The sequence below is a fragment of the Antedon mediterranea genome, chromosome 2 (genome assembly GCF_964355755.1).
Source record: "Antedon mediterranea chromosome 2, ecAntMedi1.1, whole genome shotgun sequence".
Taxonomy (NCBI): domain Eukaryota; kingdom Metazoa; phylum Echinodermata; class Crinoidea; order Comatulida; family Antedonidae; genus Antedon; species Antedon mediterranea.
Window position 1 is genome coordinate 15,010,289 of NC_092671.1, and position 21,087 is coordinate 15,031,375.

The following is a 21,087-nucleotide window of genomic DNA, read 5'->3' on the forward strand; positions in this document are numbered from 1 at the left end:
ATAGATAAACACCTGTTAAAGGTTTGAAGGCATAATTGAATTCTATTGACTACACGTGTAAAGCATAAATGTATGCCTCATTTATACTGTCGGCCTGGGAACAAACAAGTGTATCGTACAGTTCTCACCCAGACTGACATTACTGGCTCATGCGTGCGTGAGTATTGGTGAAACAGCGCATAAAATCATAGGAATTATAATATACAAAATGCGTCTAACATAACATTTTAGAACCAAATATGGTGAAGATTTTAGTAACGTATTCGTAATTACATAGATAAAAAAGATAGCATATTTGCAAATTATTCTGCTTAATTTACTTTGTAATATTAAATTACATTTTTTTTTTTGGAGAATGCCAATCAAAACTGTCACCCCAACCTACATTTCGCAAACATTCTATATCATAATTTATATTTCTGTAACTTTGTATATTAGCTGATAATTACTTTTACTATTTTTATAACATTTAACCGGAACGTTTAATAATATAATATTTAAGCAGTTTACCACAATAGTTTCAGACTCAGCAATATATAAAGGGTTTGTTGCCGGTGTCTTCGTATACCTTGCTGCAGGAACCGATTTTTTTTTCTAAACAAAATTGTTGTTGAACGATTAGTATCTTAAAATAATTACGTTACGATTTGCTTTCATGTAGGCCTATTCAATACGGTACCTTTTCACAACTTTGACATTTCTAAATTTTGGTTTTCTCTTTCGTGGGAGCAACCCACTTTTATTTCACACTGTACATCTTTCAACAACAATTAAAACGACATTTTCAATAACTATAATATTTGTATAAAACTGTATTATAATCCTGTATGCTTTTCATATTTATTATTGAAGTTTTATTCCATTTTAACTTAATTAATTTTTAATTTTTATTGTATATTATTGTTAATTTGTTAAATGAATGAATAAGTTAACAATTGAATTAACACGGCATTAGGTGCATCTGTTTTACTTTATTTATTTTATTTCTTAGCTACTAACCTTTGGTCGTTTCTTGCATTCATAAATAACGACACATATTAATATTAAGATAAGCAGAAAACACACTGCCCCTACGACTAAAGCAATAATAGTTGTAGCACTGTCGTTGGTTGCCATTGCTGAAACAACAAATATAACTGTAATATTCACAAAAACATTTACTTTCCTGTGATTTTTTTTTCAAATAAATTATCTACCTACTACTTAATCAAACATCAAGTAGGTTTAGTAAGTTATACAGTAAGCAATAAACAGTATGATGAGATTGTAGTTGTCTGTCCAAAACATCTTATACATTACTTTATACCTGTTTTGATGGTTATAGATGAAGCTGGCGCACTGCGTTTGCTATTGCTAACAGATATGACATAAATGGTATAAATGTTTTCTTTCATTGGCAGATCTCTGCAAGAAGCTCTCAGTGACGAGGAGTCGTCAACAGAAATCTTTGGATTCTCTACTACACCATCGCTGCATCGGACCTCAAAGTAATCTACTTCACCAGCAGGTAAATCCCATTCACATGTTATTGAAGATGTAGTACTTGAAACTTTTCGAAGTTCTACGCCAAAAGGCACTAGATGATAATAACAACAAAGTACGAATTATATTTGAAACGTCTTTGGTTTGAGTAATACGATGTTTATGACTATTTTGGTTTCTATTTTAAAGAAAGAAGAAACGTTTATATTTCTCTCTTCCACCCCTCTCTCCCCATAATTATATAGTTATATTTACATTGTATTGATTTTGAGGTAGACAAGCCATTGATTTTACCAAATGTAAAATGCTTATGTCGGTCTAGATTTTAACACTGGTCTAGATAATCGTTATATATCAATCGATCTATTTGAATTTTTTAATTTGTGTAGATTTTGGTGCTTGAAACATAAGCCTAATTTAATTGAGAATCATTAGCCTACATGTTGTTAAAAGAAATGGCAGCGATGTTTCTATTGGTAAGCCTCCATTGATAACAGTCACTGTCATGCTGTACACAGATCCCGGAGTAGGCAGATCAACACAGCTAGCTTTTGGCAAGGCCAATTTTCCAACTTCAGATGGAGAAGCAATACCCTACAATTATATCAAAAGCGTTAAATATTCACATTATATTTTGTACTGAAGGCAATTTGTCAACTCTAAATACATTGTAAATCATACATTACTACAGTATAATTTTAGTATAATAACTATAATATGCTATTATTAATCTATTCTGGAACGGTACTAATGTTCAGTTTGATAGACTTTTTTCTTTGGTAGAATTTTAAACCCTAACCTTGCTTTAACTGTTTTCTAGAGGGCAGCATGTAGATAATTATTGTCATCATCAATAAGTTATAGTTCTACAAAAATATATCGTCATGTTTTATTATAAATCCTAGTTTTGCATTTTAAAAATGTGTACCGTTTGCGAGCCACATGCACGGACATTACGCCTACCATGTTTGATAAGACGATTTGTGTGTCTCTTTTTTTTTTAAAAGGCAAGACAAATACTAAATAAAAATCATTATCTCATTAAAAAAAATCTGTTTTCGTCAAATGAGTTCCAAGCTTGTGTTCATCTATTGTTAATATTATATGACTGAGTGTACAACCATAAAATAAATTACATAGTACCTGTGAACAAGATATCTTGTACAAGTCCACCATATTACTTCCAAATCGTTCCCATGACGCGCTCACTGTAGACGTTGTCGAACCACCCTCAACCAGCTGAAAACTAAGCCGTTCTAATAAAACAAATACGTTCCTATTTTTAAAAAAAATAGGTGAATAACATAACATTAAGAAAACTACTTTAAAAAAAATGTATTTCTACATTAAAACGTGTATATTAGTATTTCTCAACTTTAAGTACTCGATATTAAACCACTAGCTTTTTTATGATGTTAGGCCTCGGGCTTTATCATAATACATGAATACCTGTTGAAATCGCAATTATTGCCATTGAACTTCGCAGTCCATTACTGTGACTATACACGCCTAATAAGTAACTTTTCCCTGGAACTGAAAGATTGATACAGGACGCCCTCAAATGATTCTCATTATCACCATCAGCAAAAATTACTGCAGCGCCGTCGTTTGTTAATAGTACTTCGCCCTCATCGACACATACTACCGAATAATATTCCACTCGCCCTGGGGCTGGAGCCCAGCTTGCTGTTATAGAATTAATCGTTGATGATGACATTTTTAATGATACTTCAGCTGGAACTAAAAAAAAATCTTAGTTTAGTTAGTTTCATAAACTGAATTTAGTTTTAGTTTGATCCATTGCGCAATTTTTGCACTGTACCGGTTATCATCCACAATTATCAATGACGTAAAATATCGTAGCTTACCTGTTGTTATCAATATCGAACTTGTTTCTCCGTGTTTTATGCCACTCACAGAAGTTACATTTATTTCTATAATACTTCCAGAGTCAACATCCGCACAAGTCACCATTTGGTCTTCACTAAGCATGACTCTTGAAGTTGATGGTATTCCTAAGGAGGAGCAAGTAATTTCAAAATAGTCTGCACATCCATCTGAGGTCCAACTTGCAGTAACATTGTTTGTACTTGCAGCTATTTCAGATAAGTTAACCTGGTTTGGGGCTTGAAAAATAAAAGAGTTAAGACAATCAAATTGACAACAAAAACATGAATGTAACCTAGCTACGTTGTAAAGTTGAATTATACTTAGTTTGAACATCAACAAATAAAATGTTTTACTCACCACACCGGACATTCATTGTAGTCTCCTTAACAACATTCGTCATTGTCGTAATATGTTCTGTTTTAACATTATTGTCTGTAGGCCTAAGTGATGTGACCAATTCGGCTGTCGATTGTGCTTTATGTGCACTAATCGTGTATATTCCATCATTTATATACTCGTATTTAGTTGTCAAACTTGGTGCTGGTGTTGAATGCATGCCCACCAAAGACGTGTTGTTTTCATCAGAATCGTCTGTATGCATTGGTGCTAGTTTTGTTCTTATTTCAATATCAGATACAGTAGAAGGTATAGTAACTGAACTATGAAAAGATTCAGTAGACTCTTCAGAAATAGCAAACATTTCTGTTGTTGTTTTTTCGTTGAACGAAGGTATTTGATCGTCGTCTTCCGTATTCAAATTGATATCCGTGTTGGTGACAATTTTGATAGCATCCATTATCGTGGTGCCAGCCTCTGTAATGTCTATATTTGGTGAAGAAGCTCTGCTGTTAATGTCGGTATGAATATCAGTGTATGTATCAACCATTTCTTTATGTGAATCAAAATAAGTAACAGGTTCGTTTGTTAAGCCCTCTGTTGCAAACTCTGTTTCATCAGTGATTATATCAACTTCAGTTGTAAAGAGGTATTTCTGGCGTGTAGTAACAAGGGTATCTTCTTTTACTGGTATCTCTTTTTTAGTCTCAGTTACCGATTCATAATTTTCATCAGCCGAGTTAGAGCTGGTGACTGCGTCGCTCGTCATTGTACCAATTTGTTCTATGGTCGTATCGACATTGGGAATGTCGTAATATGTTATTGTATTTATGGTATTTGTGTTGGTGGTTGTATCGGTAACTGTATCAGTAATTGTGTCGGTAATAGTCTCGGTAACTGTGTCGGTAACTGAGTTGGTAACTGTGTTGGTATATGTGTCGATATCTGCTTCAGTATTTGTAACCGTAACTTCGTTGTTAACCGTGACTTTAATTATTCTGTCGGTAACTGAATCAGTAACTGTGTCGATAACAGTATTTGTATCGGTAACTTTGTCGGTGCCTGTGTTAGTAACAGTGTCAGTAATCTCGGTAACTAAGTCGGCAACCATAATGCCGGTAGCTTTGTCGCTATCTGTATAAGTGAATGTGTCGGTAACTGTATCAGTAAATATGTAGGTCATTGTGTCGGTAACTGTATCAGTAAATATGTGGGAAATTGTGTCGGTATTTGTGTTGGTGGTTGCATCGGTAACTGTGTCGGTAATTATTTCTGTAAATGTATTGCTAACTGTGTTGGTATCTGTGTCGATATCTGCTTCAGTATATGTAACGGTAACTATGTCGTTAACCATGTCGGTAACTGTGTTGGTAACTGTGTCGGTAGCTATATCAGTATCGGTGTTGCTAACTGTATCCGTAACTATATAAGTTACTGTGTCCGTAACTATCTCGGTAACTGAGTCGGTAACCATAATGTCGGTATCTTTGTCGTTACCTGTATCAGTGAATGTGTCGGTAACTATATCAGTAAATATGTGGGAAATTGTGTTGGAAACTGTATCAGTAATTGTGTCGGTATTTGTATTGGTAGTTGCATCGGCAACTGTGTCGGTAATTGTTTCGGTAACTTTGTTGCTAACTGTGTTGGTATCTGTGTCAATATCTTCTTCAGTATTTGTAACGGTAACTATGTCGTTAACCATGTGGTTAACTGTGTTGTTGGTAACTGTGTTGGTAACTGTGTCGGTAACTATATTAGTATCTGTGTTGCCAAATGTATCAGTAACTATATAAGTTACTGTGTCCGTAACTATGTCGGTAACTGAGTCGGTAACCATAATGTCGGTAGCTATGTCGTCACCTGTATCAGTGAATGTTTCGGTAACTGTATCAGTAAATATGTGGGAAATTGTGTTGGAAACTGTATCAGTAATTGTGTCGGTATTTGTGTTGGTGGTTGCATCGGTAACTGTGTCGGTAATTATTTCTGTAACTGTGTTGCTAACTGTGTCGTTAACCATGTCGGTAACTGTGTCGGTAACTGAATCAGTAACTGTGTCGATAACAGTATTTGTATCGGTAACTTTGTCGGTGCCTGTGTTAGTAACAGTGTCAGTAATCTCGGTAACTGAGTCGGCAACCATAATGCCGGTAGCTGTGTCGCTACCTGTATAAGTGAATGTGTCGGTAACTGTATCAGTAAATATGTGGGTCATTGTGTCGGTAACTGTATCAGTAAATATGTGGGTAATTGTGTCGGTATTTGTGTTGGTGGTTGCATCGGTAACTGTGTCGGTAATTATTTCAGTAAATGTATTGCTAACTGTGTTGGTATCTGTGTCGATATCTGCTTCAGTATATGTAACGGTAACTATGTCGTTAACCATGTCGGTAACTGTGTTGGTAACTGTGTTGGTAGCTATATCAGTATCGGTGTTGCTAACTGTATCCGTAACTATATAAGTTACTGTGTCCGTAACTATGTCGGTAACTGAGTCGGTAACCATAATGTCGGTATCTTTGTCGTTACCTGTATCAGTGAATGTGTCGGTAACTATATCAGTAAATATGTGGGAAATTGTGTTGGAAACTGTATCAGTAATTGTGTCGGTATTTGTGTCGGTAACTGTTTCGGTAACTTTGTTGCTAACTGTGTTGGTATCTGTGTCAATATCTTCTTCAGTATTTGTAACGGTAACTATGTCGTTAACCATGTCGTTAACTGTGTTGGTAACTGTGTTGGTAACTGTGTCGGTAACTATATTAGTATCTGTGTTGCCAAATGTATCAGTAACTATATAAGTTACTGTGTCCGTAACTATGTCGGTAACTGAGTCGGTAACCATAATGTCGGTAGCTATGTAGTCACCTGTATCAGTGAATGTGTTGGTAACTGTATCAGTAAATATGTAAGAAATTGTGTTGGAAACTGTATCAGTAATTGTGTCGGTATTTGTGTTGGTGGTTGCATCGGTAACTGTGTCGGTAATTATTTCTGTAACTGTGTTGCTAACTGTGTTGGTATCTGTGTCGATATCTGCTTCAGTATATGTAACGGTAACTATGTCGTTAACCATGTCGGTAACTGTGTTGGTAACTGTGTCGGTAGCTATATCAGTATCGGTATTGCTAACTGTATCCGTAACTATATAAGTTACTGTGTCCGTAACTATCTCGGTAACTGAGTCGGTAACCATCATTTCGGTAGTTGTGTCGTTACCTGTATTAGTGAATGTGTCGGTAACTATATCAGTAAATATGTGGGAAATTGTGTTGAAAACTGTATCCGTAATTGTGTCTGTATTTGTGTTGGTGGTTGCATCGGTAACTGTGTCGGTAACTGTTTCGGTAACTGTGTTGCTAACTGTGTTGGTATCTGTGTCGATATCTTCTTCAGTATTTGTAACGGTAACTATGTCGTTAACCATGTCGTTAACTGTGTTGGTAACTGTGTCGGTAGCTATATCAGTATCTGTGTTGCTAACTGTATCAGTAACTATATAAGTTACTATGTCCTTAACTACTTCGGTAAATTTGTTGGTAAGTTTTTCTTTAGTACCGTAAGTTATTACATCAATAACAGTCGTTGATGGAACGCTACTTGTGACATAATCCCTTTCCGTTGTCGGGGCAATACCTTCTATGTCTAAGCCATCATTATCTGCACTCTTTCTTTCTGTTATAACTTCTGTGTGAACATCAGTTATAGTTTCTGTGATTGGAATATCGTATTGTTTTTGTTTGTCTTTAACGAAGACCAATACATCATCAGTAGGCCTAAATATTTCAGGGAGACTACTGTTAGTTTCTCTTGTTGATATTTCTACTGGTGGAATCGAAGATTGTGGAATAACAGAACTTAGCACAGGCTGAAAATCTTCTCCAATAAAAGTATTAACATTAGTAAATGTTTCATATAATATGTCTAAAGTTGTATCCATTTCTATAGTAGTCGTTATTGGAACGTCGATAGGGACATTCATATTTCCAACACTCATATCAATAATATCTTTTTCTGAATCATTAGGTATAATATATTGAATATTGTTTTCAGTAGTATTTAGAATTTCAGTAAACATTTCTGTAACTGTTTCCGTAACATAAAGTTCATTTTTTGTGATTGAAGAATAATCGTTTAATGTTTCAGTAAAAACACTCATGGTTGTAACTATATTCATTTGATCTGTTCCTAAATTTTCTATTGATCTTGATAATTGAGGACGACTTGTCTCAAAATAAGGCCCGTCATATTCGTCATCAATCATAATATTAGTGTATTTTTTAGTGTTTTCCATTTCGTTTTTTGTAGGAATATCTGTCAGCATATGGTCAGTAATATCTTTCAGTCTTGGTTCAAATTTATGTTCGGTTGTTGGAAAAGAAATTGCTGCATTCGTTACATCTTCATCAGTAAAATATTCTGTGGCTATCTCCGTTATAATATCAAATTCAGTTATGTCGACGATTGCCTTGTCCGTAAATATGTCATTTTCAAAGGCAGGCACCGTTTCTGGATGGTGATAGATGTCTGAAATATCATCTTGAATAGGTGTCAAAACATGGATGTTAGAAGGTGTATAAACTGCACTAACTTGTTTATCCTCAACATATTCATCAGTATCTACATTTAATCGGGGCTCTGTAAACACATCTATAACAATATTACTGGTATGTTGAGCGCCTTCTGAAGGTGTTGGATTTAAGTGATCACTGTTAGAACGTGTTGTTTGGGGAATTCCGAGGTTTTCTAATGTGGTTTTGCTAGAATAGGTCACTGTAACATAGCCTGGGGTTTCTGTAACATACTTTTCCGATTCATACTGAATGTTGTATGTTAACGTATAAATAGATTCATTGTTATTTTCCTCTTCGTTCAGATCATGCGGTGACGTATTTGGCTTATTGGTTTCAATGAAGGTTTTCGTATTTTCTGGAATAGTTGTGTAATTATCATTATAACTGATAACAGTAACAATTTCTGTTTGAAGCACGTTAATTTCTGATTCTGCTGGTTTACCTTGATTTTCAGTGACATATTTCGTGAAATAAGTTAACAAGTTATCTGTATCCCTACTACGAATTGATTTACCACCTAATACCTCCCGTTTCCAATCTAACCAAGATACAGTCCCTGTTGCAATGTTGCTACTTGTTTCATACTTTATAATGTCTGTTTTGCCTGCATTAACTGTTGCAATAATTATGGAATCTTGTAAATGTCCTGATTCAGATGTAGAATCCGTTGGTAAAGACATGGCTGTATAAGTTGTTAGAATTGCATCTTCCCGGTATATTTCTGAATTGATTGATATATTGCTATTTAATAAATTATTGCATAATGTATCTAATGTTGTATTCGACTCGCTAATATTATAATTACATGTTTGATTTATCAGTCTTAAGAGCGTACTTCTTGGAATGTTTGTTGTTGGTGTTTGGACTGATGTGTTTTCGCTTTTTGAATTGCTGGTTCCATTGGCTGATGTTAACACTTGTAAACTATTAGCCATTAGTAATAAAGGAACCTGAAATAAAATGGGCAGTTACTTCAAGTAAGATATGAAAAATAACATGTACAATTTTATAGCAAAAATTTAATTTTAAAAGAAGACACTTTCTAAACCACTGGTGCTCCTCAATTTGACGTTTACTTTTATCTACTGTGTGAAATGTCACTCTTCCCTGGTTATATTTCAAACCTTTCAACTTTTCATATTGTATACTTTTTCTGTTCCTAGAAAAGGTACGTGTCCATTTTGAAGTTACCTTTTATGTTATGATAGTCACAACCAATAACCTATGATTTTGCTAGCACCGGGTGATATTTCAGACTCAGGCATTAATCCCAGCTGGAAGTCAGGCGTAATATAATTTCTACAATACTCATCATGATAACATTTCATAAAGTTGTCCAAAATATGAAATAATTAGCCACCTATCTCTTGTGCATTGCTGGAAAGTACATAATTATCACTTTGATGGAAATCATCTGCTTAAATAAAATAGGGCACTAGATGTTCTTGGGTTGATTATGACGCAGTTCTGTAAAACTGTAAAGTTAGGCTTACAATACCAAGTTACCTTTATACGCCAATTTTGCCTATTTCAGTTGGCGACGATTGCATTACAATTATGATATTTAATTTTTGAGTAAATCTTGTCAAACTGATCTAACATTGTTGACATATATGTGTTTGTGATGTACGCAAACACAAGAACACACGAATTAGGTGATAGCGTTCTTGATTCTATATGGAACCAAAATGAAAGCAACAATTCCCGACTATGAAATTAATTCAACAGCAAATTATAACTTCCTACGTTGTTCCAAATTTTAGAGTAAGTATTCAGAGATATTGTTATAAAATTATAATAAAAAATGCTAACGTAAAACATGTACTTACCAACAGCTTCAGTAGTGTTGTTCTCCAATATAACCAAGCCATGGGTAGGCTACAATATTGTCACCCACCTGTCATAGAGTCAGTTACCGATAATGTTATATTCCATCAGTCAGTCTACAGCTTATCGTACAATACATCAATTACATTAAGTAAACTCTTTAGTAATTAATTTTGTCAGAGCCGCTATGTCTACTTATTTTAACATAATCCTCAAAAATGATCGAAAGTGCGAAGTTTGTGGTTTACCCTATTATCCTAATTCAATAAAAAATCAAAGAACAGTTTTACAGGTTCCATGCTGATTCTAGCATCACGTTCATGGCACGACAATCTAAGTTACAATCATCGGAGTCATACGGTATATTACCGGTATATCTTGGCGTCTTTGGCCGAGATTTTGTTTTTAAATTAGAGGAAGAATTGTTGTTCCGAGTTGAACTGCAAACTTTAGCTATTTATGCCTGTGGCAAACATTTTAACAGGATACCAATATTTATATTTTCCATTGCTGATTCGATCCGAGACAATTTTTAAATGACGTCACCACTTTGATGATTAATTTACGAAAGTTATTATGATTGTAGTTGTTGCAATATAATTTGGGTTTATCACAGTCATCATTTTGGTCATTATCTGAATAATGATAATAATATCTTATCATTCATTAAAGATATATTGTCTCCCTAAAAAAAAATAATTGTTTAACATTTTTGTGTTGAATTTGCCATTTAATGTCACATAATGGTTATTCACTTTGACCAAAAACTTGACCGAAAAAAAAAATTATTTTCCTAAACAAAATGCAATTTAAAGTAAACAATTCCTAAATTGTCTTTCAGACAAAGGTTTTTGGTTAAAATTACCCATTTATTTTGTCTTTTTATAAGTGAAGTAATTTGTTGATTATTTTTATTATATAAACACAGCAGGCAAAGAACATTAATTCTAAACCACCCGGTGATATACTGAAATTTAATTAATTAATTTGAAACGATAAAGATGAGGAAATCTGTGAGAATGAGAAAAAGTCGCCCCAACCGAGACTCGAACTCGGACCGTCTGCTTGATATGCAGTTGCCCTAACCATTAGACCACTGGGGCTTTCATGGTATTGTTCAAACTCGATTGGATAGCGACTTTTTAACATTCTCGGCGTGGTACGGCGGAACAGCACTAGTCCTCAGTTGTACGCACGCGCAACAGAGATCAAATTGATACCCCCTCATCTTTCAGTATTTTTATTCACGAGGCGGGATCTCCAAGGAGATACTTTTTATATATATAAACACAGCAGGCAAAGAACATTAATTCTAAACCACCCGGTGATATACTGAAATTTAATTAATTAATTTGAAACGATAAAGATGAGGAAATCTGTGAGAATGAGAAAAAGTCGCCCCAACCGAGACTCGAACTCGGACCGTCTGCTTGATATGCAGTTGCCCTAACGATTATTTTTATTATATATATGAATAACTTTATTAAAACTGCAAAATGTTTTATTCAAAATCTGATTTTATTAATATTTATTTTTTATTATTTTATTTATATTTTTTTGGTGCAATACATCTTTAAATATCGCTATTGCTTTATTTATTAGAAGACTTCTATTTTTAAGATGTTGTGATTGTTTTCTAATGTAACGCCTTCTATGCTTGAATGAATTGTTCCTTTTCCTTCTCGAGAAAGATTAAGTTTGTAACACTTCATTATTAGCATCGCATAATCTGCTAATCGTTATTTATAATAATTCCCTACATCATGACAAGGCCTTTATGAAATATAACATTGTAATAATATTCGTACAAATGAAGCTACAGCAGTCAAAATAAAAGAAACGAAGCATGACGTTAAGGTATTTTGTATTTAATTTATAAAATAACAAACAGCACACACACCGGGCGGTACAAAATCTGGTCATCATCTTAGGATGATCAACCGATAAAATTACAAGCTTTTAAAAATGCATCAACATGCAAGAAAATATACTCAGAAAGAAATCAAAGTGACAATATAAGTGTACCATCAATATAACGGTACTTTATAAGCTAGTTATTCAAGTGATCATTCATGTCAAGTGAATATTATCTAAAGACGGAGGCAGTGTAACGCTGGCTTTAAACTTGTCACTGACGTCACCACTTGTAAAAACACTAAATGTGAACGTGATAGATAAATAAATAGATAGACGTAAACTTACAGTATTGATTTCTCTTAAATACTAACTGTAGAAATAAATAACTTTATATAATATAAAAGAAATACAATAGCTTTAAATTTACCAAAATTATTTAGTGCTTACAACATTTTTTTGATATGCAACTACACGTTTAGATAGAAGTATAAAGAACACTCAATCGCAAGACGAACAACATTTCATTACACAAATTTATACACGTCTAGTGTGGACAAAGCGAACATTACATTTAGTTTTTATTTTATGCGGCTCTCTCGATACGTGCCTAGGAGGTCACAAGCATTGCATTAGACGTCTGGCCTGCAGGTTGCAATCAGATTTCTCAGGCCTAGGCCAAGATTAAAAATAATCATCTGAGGATAGTTTCAATAATAATCTGAAAGAACCTTAATTTTTTTTTGTTTATATAACTTTTTTTAAATAATTTTAAAGATCAAAAGTAGGCCTACATTACGATAACAATAATTGATGTCGTTGTAGGTAGACAATAAGTTCAATTAATTAATTACAAAAATTCAACTACTGATTGGAGAACACTAATCGCGTGTTCAGTAGTTCGCTAATACGTTTTTTTTTATTAGAGCAGCTTCATGTTGACTTAATAGCTTTAAAAACAAATTTATGTCATGTTAGTCTTGTTAATAATCTAAAGGTGTGTTAGTGCAAGTAACTTGAAAGTATAATTATTAAGTGGTTTTCAACTCTTTAATTATACACCAAAAATGCAAGGTATTTAATGCTTAAATTTACTAAGTACTAACTACCATAATCTTTTGTGGTCTCAATCCCATCAAATATTAATATCGTATCTGTTGATGTATCACAAAAACAGAAAGAAGACAAACACAGTTGATTGTGTTGTAAGAAATCATTGTCATAACTGATATGTCCGCCATAACTAGACCGTTTATGATTACGATAGTTAGTAGTGCAAGGTGCAGTTACGTTCATTTTTGAACGACTTTTATTAAACTTTACAGATTATCATGATACCTAAAAGCCTAAGCGTTATGTGATGTTAGTACTATTCTAATTGTATTAGTAGGCCTATAAATATTTTTAATTTGCAATTAGCGGTGCATTTATGTTAGCAAAGCATTAGGCGTAAGTATAACTATAGCTAAGGTTAGTAAATATGTTATGTTACCTGGTGCACCGTTGTGTACATATACTGTGCAAGTGGTGTTAGTTTTACATAATTTTTGTTAGTAGATTTTAACATAGAACAGCATGTTAAGAATTTAATCCAAAGTGGTGTGTTACTACGATTTTAGTTTCTGTAGGTGTTATTGTGGGTTGTATTAACTGCATAGATACAAGTGCTTCCTTAATGAAAATAATTGATATCATTTTCGTTAGTTTTTGCTATAGGTGAGTATTATAACCATTGTACAATATTAGTTAATTTGCTTTTATTTAGCAAGTGCATAGATCAATGATATATTATGCAACATTTCCAAAATTGTTCCCATTGTATTGTTGTATTAAGCGATTGACTATAATTTTTTGATGAATTTCCAAAATAGTATAAACTTCAAAAGTGTGATGGTAAGTTGTGATGAAATATATTTCTGTTAGTGCATGTTAAGGTGCCTTGTTAACTATTTTGATATTTTTTTATTCACAAAACGTGTATAGTAAAATTATCAAAACGTTATGTTAGAAAAAAGCGAACGCAGTTATATAACAAGTTAATTTGATTGTTTTGCGCATCTTGAGCGAGTTCAAGAAATCTGATCTCTATCCGTCACATATAGAATAGTATGCAGCATTCGTAGTGGTACACGTTTACTATTATTGCAGAATACATTTATATAAAAACATATATATCAAAATATTAAATATTCATAAATAATACTTTTTTTTTCATTCTAAATACCAAGCGTAGCGAATTAAATATGTTATAAATATTAGTATTGCTCTAATTCTATAATTACTAGTTATATTAAAACATTTATGATTATAATAAGTTAGGAAAGAAACACCAGTCTCGCAGATTTTGTTGCAGACAACTCTGATATTGGAAACTTTCAGGACAACCATTTACTTTTCGAAAATGTAATTGATTTATTGTTCAATGTGTTACCTTCATCGTGAAGCACACTGTTGTTTGGTACTGTAAGAAAGATTCTATATCTAGTCGTCTGCAATCCGCGTGTGACCGGTGGGTTTAATAAGACAAAAAAGTGAAACAACACAGGACGCGATGCACTGACAAGGTTAGACAAAGATGTGTGCATGTACAAGTTGTGCTGTGCAAAATTAGTGACTTTAAACTGCAACCTAAGTTGCAAGCTACCGCCACCAACGACATTAGTTTTCTGCCACCATTGCTAGTCTACCGCCACCAACGTTTTAATATTTAAAAAAAACAATGCACATTAAATACGACACTGTATAAAAAAATATAATATTAAATAAGTTTAAGTTAGTGTCCCATTGTCTATTATTGGATTAGCACCCATAAACTACCATTATTCAAATTTGATAGGCCTACCCAAAACCACCTTTAAATTATTATTACAAAAAATATGGAAATTAGTTTAAAACAACCTAGCCGATTAAACCGCCGTACTGTAAACATAGTTTGTTATAAAATTTAAATATACTAATATAGAACTGACAGTACATGCATTTGATGCAATATAGAGTAAATAAACAGGACGGAGTGACGCAATCGACATAAATGTACACATAATTACAAAACAATATTAATACTCATTTACAGTTTGTTAATAAATTTGGCTATTAGAAAATTATAAATATGATACTGATATTACTGATGTTATTTAAGCTTCGGACCCTTCTTGTTTTAGCTAGGATTATATATTAGTCTTGAAGACTGCTTATTTGTTTCTGATGGTGATATCACATATTACTGGAGAAGAATTGCGGTTATTTCTAAAGAGGTGTTCCCTCGTAAGGAGAAAACACTGAGCGTCAATAATTTGGCAAACATTGTTTTGTTCATAAAGAGAGAGAGAGAGAGAACTTTGGTTCATTCTAACTTTGGTTACTGTTACGGAGTCTGGAATGTTTGTGCCTATAATCTTCTATGTTTGATTAGAAGTAATAGTTGCATAGACCCTTTGCAACAGTATCATGGCGATCCCTCCCATGTTAGAAACAAATAGCAGATTTTACTACATAATATAAAACATGCAATCAAAATGTTACATAAAAATAAGTTAAATCAACACTAAATATGATTTAGAGTATCTAACAAAAATGAGTTGTATTCAAAGAACTATTATCTTTCCTAAATGGAAAGGGTAAATGTTATAAAAAGATATACACACCAAGACGATTAGCTCACTGAAGCGGTTAGAAGCGGCAGGTCAGACGGCATAAGTAATTTGTTAGTTTTGTTATAAGGAGCAAGAAAGTTTTGACACGTGACGTTCATGGAAGTCCATGACATGTTGTGTATCTTTATTCCAGTCCACGACATCCTCCTTCTTCCATTCCTGGTCGGCATGTTCGCTGTTTGGTACAATCTGGTCACTATTCGTCGGCCTGGAAGCCGTTGATGAGTATTGAGGTTTGAATATTGCGCACCGACATGGTTTCAAAAGATGAGGATCTACTAGAACCTCCCCTCTGGGTCCTTTGAATATCGTTCCACAGCAGATCTTTTCCCTAAATAGTATTGAAAAGGTCATAATTTTACACCATTTCAACAACACAAAAATAAACTCTTCAGATACACAAAAGGCAAAAACATATCTCAGAAGACACCAGAAACAAATCTGGAGCGAAATTCACAAAAGGAGCATACTACGTATGATTCTAATTATTTTCTTATTGTTTCCACAATACAACTTGACGATTGAAAAGAAAGAAAATACTTACATTCTCCAGCAATTGATGTCTAAGAAATCCCTTACAGAAGGTGGGAAATCGTGATCCGGATCGACGTTTCCTTCCTCGAGGTTTGAGCCATCTTGTCCATCATCAGAGAGATCACTTGGTGTTGGACTTGGTGGACAATTACCAATTCTGCTTTTATGTCGTACTGCATTTCCTAAACAATTCACGTATATCAATATAGAATTAAAAACAAAATTGAGAACTACCCCAAAGGGAATTGAACAATGGTTGTAGTGATGATACATTGTCCACAACATTACTTCAGAAGACTGTCGTTACAACCTCTTTGTATAATTTTTAGTTAATATTCATTATTACCTATATTTGGCCAGTATCATTAAAAATTCAAACAGAATGGAATTTGTCTTTACCTTCACTTTCCATAGTTAACGTATCCATCAATCTCATCTTTCGTATCCTAACCGGTTGTCTGCTAGGCCTGTGCTTTCTACTGGTTGGAGATCCGTTACTTTCAGTTGCCTGCGCTTTAGTCTTCATTCTATTCTTTAACATTGCTTTGTTCCCCGGCCCGGCGCGTGCATCAACCACCTGCCAATCAAACAAGAGAATTAACAGATTGAGAATCGGTAATTTCCAAGTATAATGTTAACAGTAATTTCAAGTTCAAGATATTGTTGTTATTTTTATATGATAAGTAAAGTCTTCATTTGGAAAATAGTTTACTTCAAACTCACAGTGTTCTTTTAAATAATATTTGCATTATTAGCATTTTGTAAGTAAAGATTTGCCAAATTTGACTTACATGGTTCCAGTTTCGTTCTGTTCCTTTTGGCAGCTTCTTCCATCGTTTTATGAGCAGTACGCATGCGTTACAGATCTCACCAGATCTCTTCTGATCTCGACCAAGTTTGAAACACGGGTTAAAATCCACTTCGTATTTCTTTGAATCTATAGGTAGAGATACAAACAAAATATTTTATTTAGAATGGTAAAATTAATGATAATCAATTCGTTAAAATCATTATCGTCATCATCAGTTTTGTCAATTTTATCGATACGATTTCAACGTTATCAACAATATAGTTCGATACCACAGACCACCATACTTTAGTTGGCAATAATATTATGAACAACAACTAATAATATAATATTTCTGTTCCTTACAGGTGCCAAAACATATTTTTACAAATATTGGCAAAAATTAGAAATTATATTAGAGTAGAGGGTAATGTATGCCAATACTATCAGAAGTATGTAATATACGGACACCATTTTTATTTTAAAACGACAACGCTCAACATCATCACACCGTTCTCCTTTCTATGAGTAATACATTTTAATGTGGGAATGAGTAACGTGATGGAAAATCCCGTTTCACGTACAGTTACGAATGGGTCAGAAACGGATGATGACGATGATAATAATTAACAGTAATATACATGTGATTATTTTTTAGCATATATTTGCTGAGTACAATTGATATTATTATTAAGTGAACCTTATGAATGTGGATTGATGAATTAACCACGCCCATATACATTGTTTGCCCATTGAGGAAACATTTTACAGGGACAAAGGCATATTCTAAAGGGCTTTAAAATGTTGAACTATGATTATTTGATTATCAGATATATAGGGAATGTTTATAGATAGAATGTTGTACGGTATCTTATTACAATAATCAAAAAGATTGTTGGTAAATAAAAAGAAGGATTACCGTATTGCATACAGGAAATTTGTCTATAATGATCAATTAAATTGGAAGTATCTTTATTAATTATTTGAATGGTATTGAAAATATTTGTCAACTTCGAGATGGGGGAGATTTCAATCTTTCAATGTAACAACGGCGAGACAAATACAGTGAGGTAAATATATACGACGGTTTAATTATTAAAAAAAAAGATACATTTGCAATCTGTGCAGTGTAACATCCATATTACTAAAACGAGAGAAGAGGTAATGAGCTGCTACCTACCCGTGAACCGAGAGCTCGATGACTTTGCCCGACAAATGCAACATCCCTGTATACTCCTATATATCTTAGGCTTATGGAACGCAAACATTATTGCACATACCCAGATGCCTCTCTGAAACAACAACAAATAAATAAAGAATAATTATAAAATTAACTACAAGAAAACCTTATACAACTTGATATATTTTTTGCTACGCTGTTATTTTTCTTGATGAGTGTATAAATCGTATACATTCGATAATCGTGAATGTTCTAAATGTTGTAGTCTGTGTTGAGTTGTGTAATTCTACATGTGTTTAAGTTTTATTGCCTTTTCCGTTTCACCACCCTCACTGCATAATTTCAATTGCAAATTTACAATAAACAAATATTAAAGTACCGATTTTTACTCCATGCTTTAAATCAATAACTTTCATTGCGCGTTACAAAAATGCTCTTTGAAATCAAAAATAAATATTAAGTGTCTTTATATAAAAATTATTTACCTAATTTATTATGTTATTTTTGGTACAAGAAATTATAGCACTTTTCCCACGGTTGAATTTAAGCTCGATTAAACTTGAACTTAGAGCCAAAATTGCTTCAGTTAGTACAATAAGGATTAACTTCCGTAATGAATATGCTTTGTTATACTTAAGTTTGCCACTCATTACAAAGATGGCATGTTTCCGGAATCGTACCCCCAAATCCTGTTTTCGATATGCCTTGAAATTAATAGCATCCTACGGGAAGTGTTTTTGGGAAATTCTGTAACGGTCCTTTGTTCTTACGAAACCAAAGTAGACTTAAACGTTATACAATTTTATGTATGTTTTTTTGTATTTTTTTAAAGAATTATTATAAAATGACAACAATTAAAATACCTTGCAAATTATTGTTTAGAGAATACGAGATAACATTATGCTAATTTGTTAAATTCGTTTCTGGTTTAAAATCCTAAAATTCAGTGTTTTTCTATGAGGCCTCTGTCCATGGTTTACTCTACTACAAACCATATTTTGGATTTAGGACATTTGTTTTTACCGGCTACCGTAAAATCGGAAATATAAACCAGGTAATGTAATTCCTCTTGGCGTCAAGTTCAGAAGGAGGAGAACGCATCTTTCGGGATGGTGAAACTCGCACGCCTTTGTTCTACGAATGCAGCTATATGTACATTAATACAAAATCATCATTTAATTTGCAATGTCTAGTCAAAAGTCACAATTGTAAACTTACCTATGATGTTTAAGATGAGGTAGGCAGGCTATTGACCATTACGGGCCAGGTGAAAGAAGGGGTGCGAACCGGGTTACACTCATGACATGATGTTCTCGGCAGTAGTGCAGGACAGCAGATGTCAAATGTAGCGTTCTTTGTGATATTTATATCTGAAATGCTCTCAAACCAAACAAAGAGTATTAAAAATTGCTTTGTCTGGGCACCGTGTTTCCTCAGGATTGTCCCATTATTTGAGAGGGTATATGTAGAAAAAATTAAAAAACAAAGACATTGAACAAAGGACGGGAAAGAAACAATCTGCTGTGTAAAATGTATTTATTGACAAAGAAATCTGTATTTGATGTACTTTTGAATGGAATATACTCTGTTCTTTAGATTTCTGGAAAATAAAATTGAAGTATAATCACAATAACTAAGACAAGACTACGCGATCTTCTTGACTACGTATAATATATACTTTTTTTGTCTTAGGCTTATAAATAGCCTATCAAATTTTATCATCTGTTACCATTATTTTTTACGGTATATTGCCATCTTCATCCTATAAAATTAATATATATTACATACTAAATAACATCACATACTCACATTAATTATCATTATTATCATGAATATTTATTAAGTTTACAATTTAAAAGTTAAAATGTACATGTTTTCGGTCGCCGTATTTTGCATTGTTTTTTTAAATTTAATATTGTATTATTTAAAATTGTTTGTAAAGATCTCATCAGGGAAAAGTTAACTCTTCCCTGATTTCATGTTATATGGCTGTTTTCATTTGATTTCATTAGTGTTTAACAGGACCTAGGTCCACGGTGTAAAAATGTCAAATATTATTTTGTTCTCTATATTATTTCTCTATGTTTATATCCATAGGCCTATAATTGTTGAAACATTGAAGTTATGATTCCTAAAAAGTAACGGAATATAGGCCTAAAGTTCATGAGCCAAATGTGCTATTTTTACTTCAATTATACTAGGAAATTATAACGGAGACTACGAGTAAATCTGTTATTATTGTTATAAGCGTGTATATTTATTTAATACTTATTACCAAACAATACAAGTGAAAAAACAGCAATTTTGCCTAACGGCCCCCTAACGGCGGATGAGGCCGTAGTCTGTTATGGCTTATACTAAAGAGACCCACCTTTAAATTACACAGAGCACCCTTTAATAATTCTCGTTTAACTTTATATTATTTCCTTTTATTACAACGCATAGAGATAGTTATTGTTGCAACGTACTTATTTTTAATCCTGCGTGATACTTAAATGTACTTTTTTAGTACACCCCTATATTGGAAATGGAACGTTCTGGAGTTTTAATATCAAAGAGCAATGAATGACAAAGGGTATACTATACCATTGGTTTAACCCTGTGTCGCGTGGCTCTTTGTTTACTATTTATCGACAGCACACTTATTTAAGACGATTGTCAATTAAAACAATAATAAGAAATTCGAAGGCTCGGGAGTTGAATGGTAAATTGAATCGCTTTTTGTCTTGAGGAACTGTAGGTATTGGTAAACAAAGCAATTGTAGGGCCACTTCACAGCTGTTTAGGTCCGGTTCTCTGCTGCTACCCTGAATGGGTAGCCTATAGCCTATAAAGCAATATAATGTTGGATTACGCACAGCTGATATACACTTGAAATAAATACAAATCACTTCCATTTACAATGGTTTTACATTGAATCTAGTATTGATAACAGTAATTGATCTATTGATCATTATAACTTTAGAT

At 33.3% G+C, this 21,087-nt stretch overlaps 2 protein-coding genes across 2 annotated transcripts in view; both read right to left on the reverse strand.

The window, feature by feature from the left end:
• The window catches only part of LOC140039308 (uncharacterized), a 42,101-nt gene extending 32,881 nt beyond the window's left edge, over positions 1–9,220 (reverse strand). Inside the window, exons 1-8 of the mRNA XM_072084912.1 lie at positions 3,730–9,220; positions 3,351–3,608; positions 2,932–3,222; positions 2,626–2,738; positions 1,923–2,076; positions 1,307–1,576; positions 1,000–1,118; positions 511–594 (exon numbers count right to left, since the gene is read on the reverse strand). Of these exons, the coding sequence (XP_071941013.1) occupies positions 511–594; positions 1,000–1,118; positions 1,307–1,576; positions 1,923–2,076; positions 2,626–2,738; positions 2,932–3,222; positions 3,351–3,608; positions 3,730–9,220 (6,780 nt within the window). The remainder of the gene's footprint in view (positions 1–510; positions 595–999; positions 1,119–1,306; positions 1,577–1,922; positions 2,077–2,625; positions 2,739–2,931; positions 3,223–3,350; positions 3,609–3,729) is intronic.
• A 2,744-nt stretch (positions 9,221–11,964) lies between these two features.
• LOC140040534 (SIN3-HDAC complex-associated factor-like) lies at positions 11,965–19,477 on the reverse strand. The gene is made up of 6 exons (XM_072086542.1): positions 19,339–19,477; positions 18,121–18,232; positions 16,945–17,090; positions 16,553–16,730; positions 16,164–16,335; positions 11,965–15,950 (listed from the first exon to the last, which is right to left on the reverse strand). The coding sequence occupies exons 2-6, from the start codon at positions 18,206–18,208 to the stop codon at positions 15,680–15,682; spliced, it is 855 nt and encodes a 284-aa protein (XP_071942643.1). The 5' UTR covers positions 18,209–18,232; positions 19,339–19,477; the 3' UTR covers positions 11,965–15,679.
• Between the last annotated feature and the right edge of the window lie 1,610 nt (positions 19,478–21,087).

Excerpts from the sequence above, each read along its gene's own strand:
- LOC140040534 (XM_072086542.1), bottom strand. The coding sequence starts at position 18,208 with ATGTTTGCGTTCCATAAGCCTAAGATATATAGGAGTATACAGGGATGT. Across the intron at positions 17,091-18,120 it reads ATCGAGCTCTCGGTTCACGG|ATTCAAAGAAATACGAAGTG; the intron begins GTAGGTAGCAGC and ends CTCTACCTATAG. Across the intron at positions 16,336-16,552 it reads GTTAACTATGGAAAGTGAAG|GAAATGCAGTACGACATAAA; the intron begins GTAAAGACAAAT and ends TGAATTGTTTAG.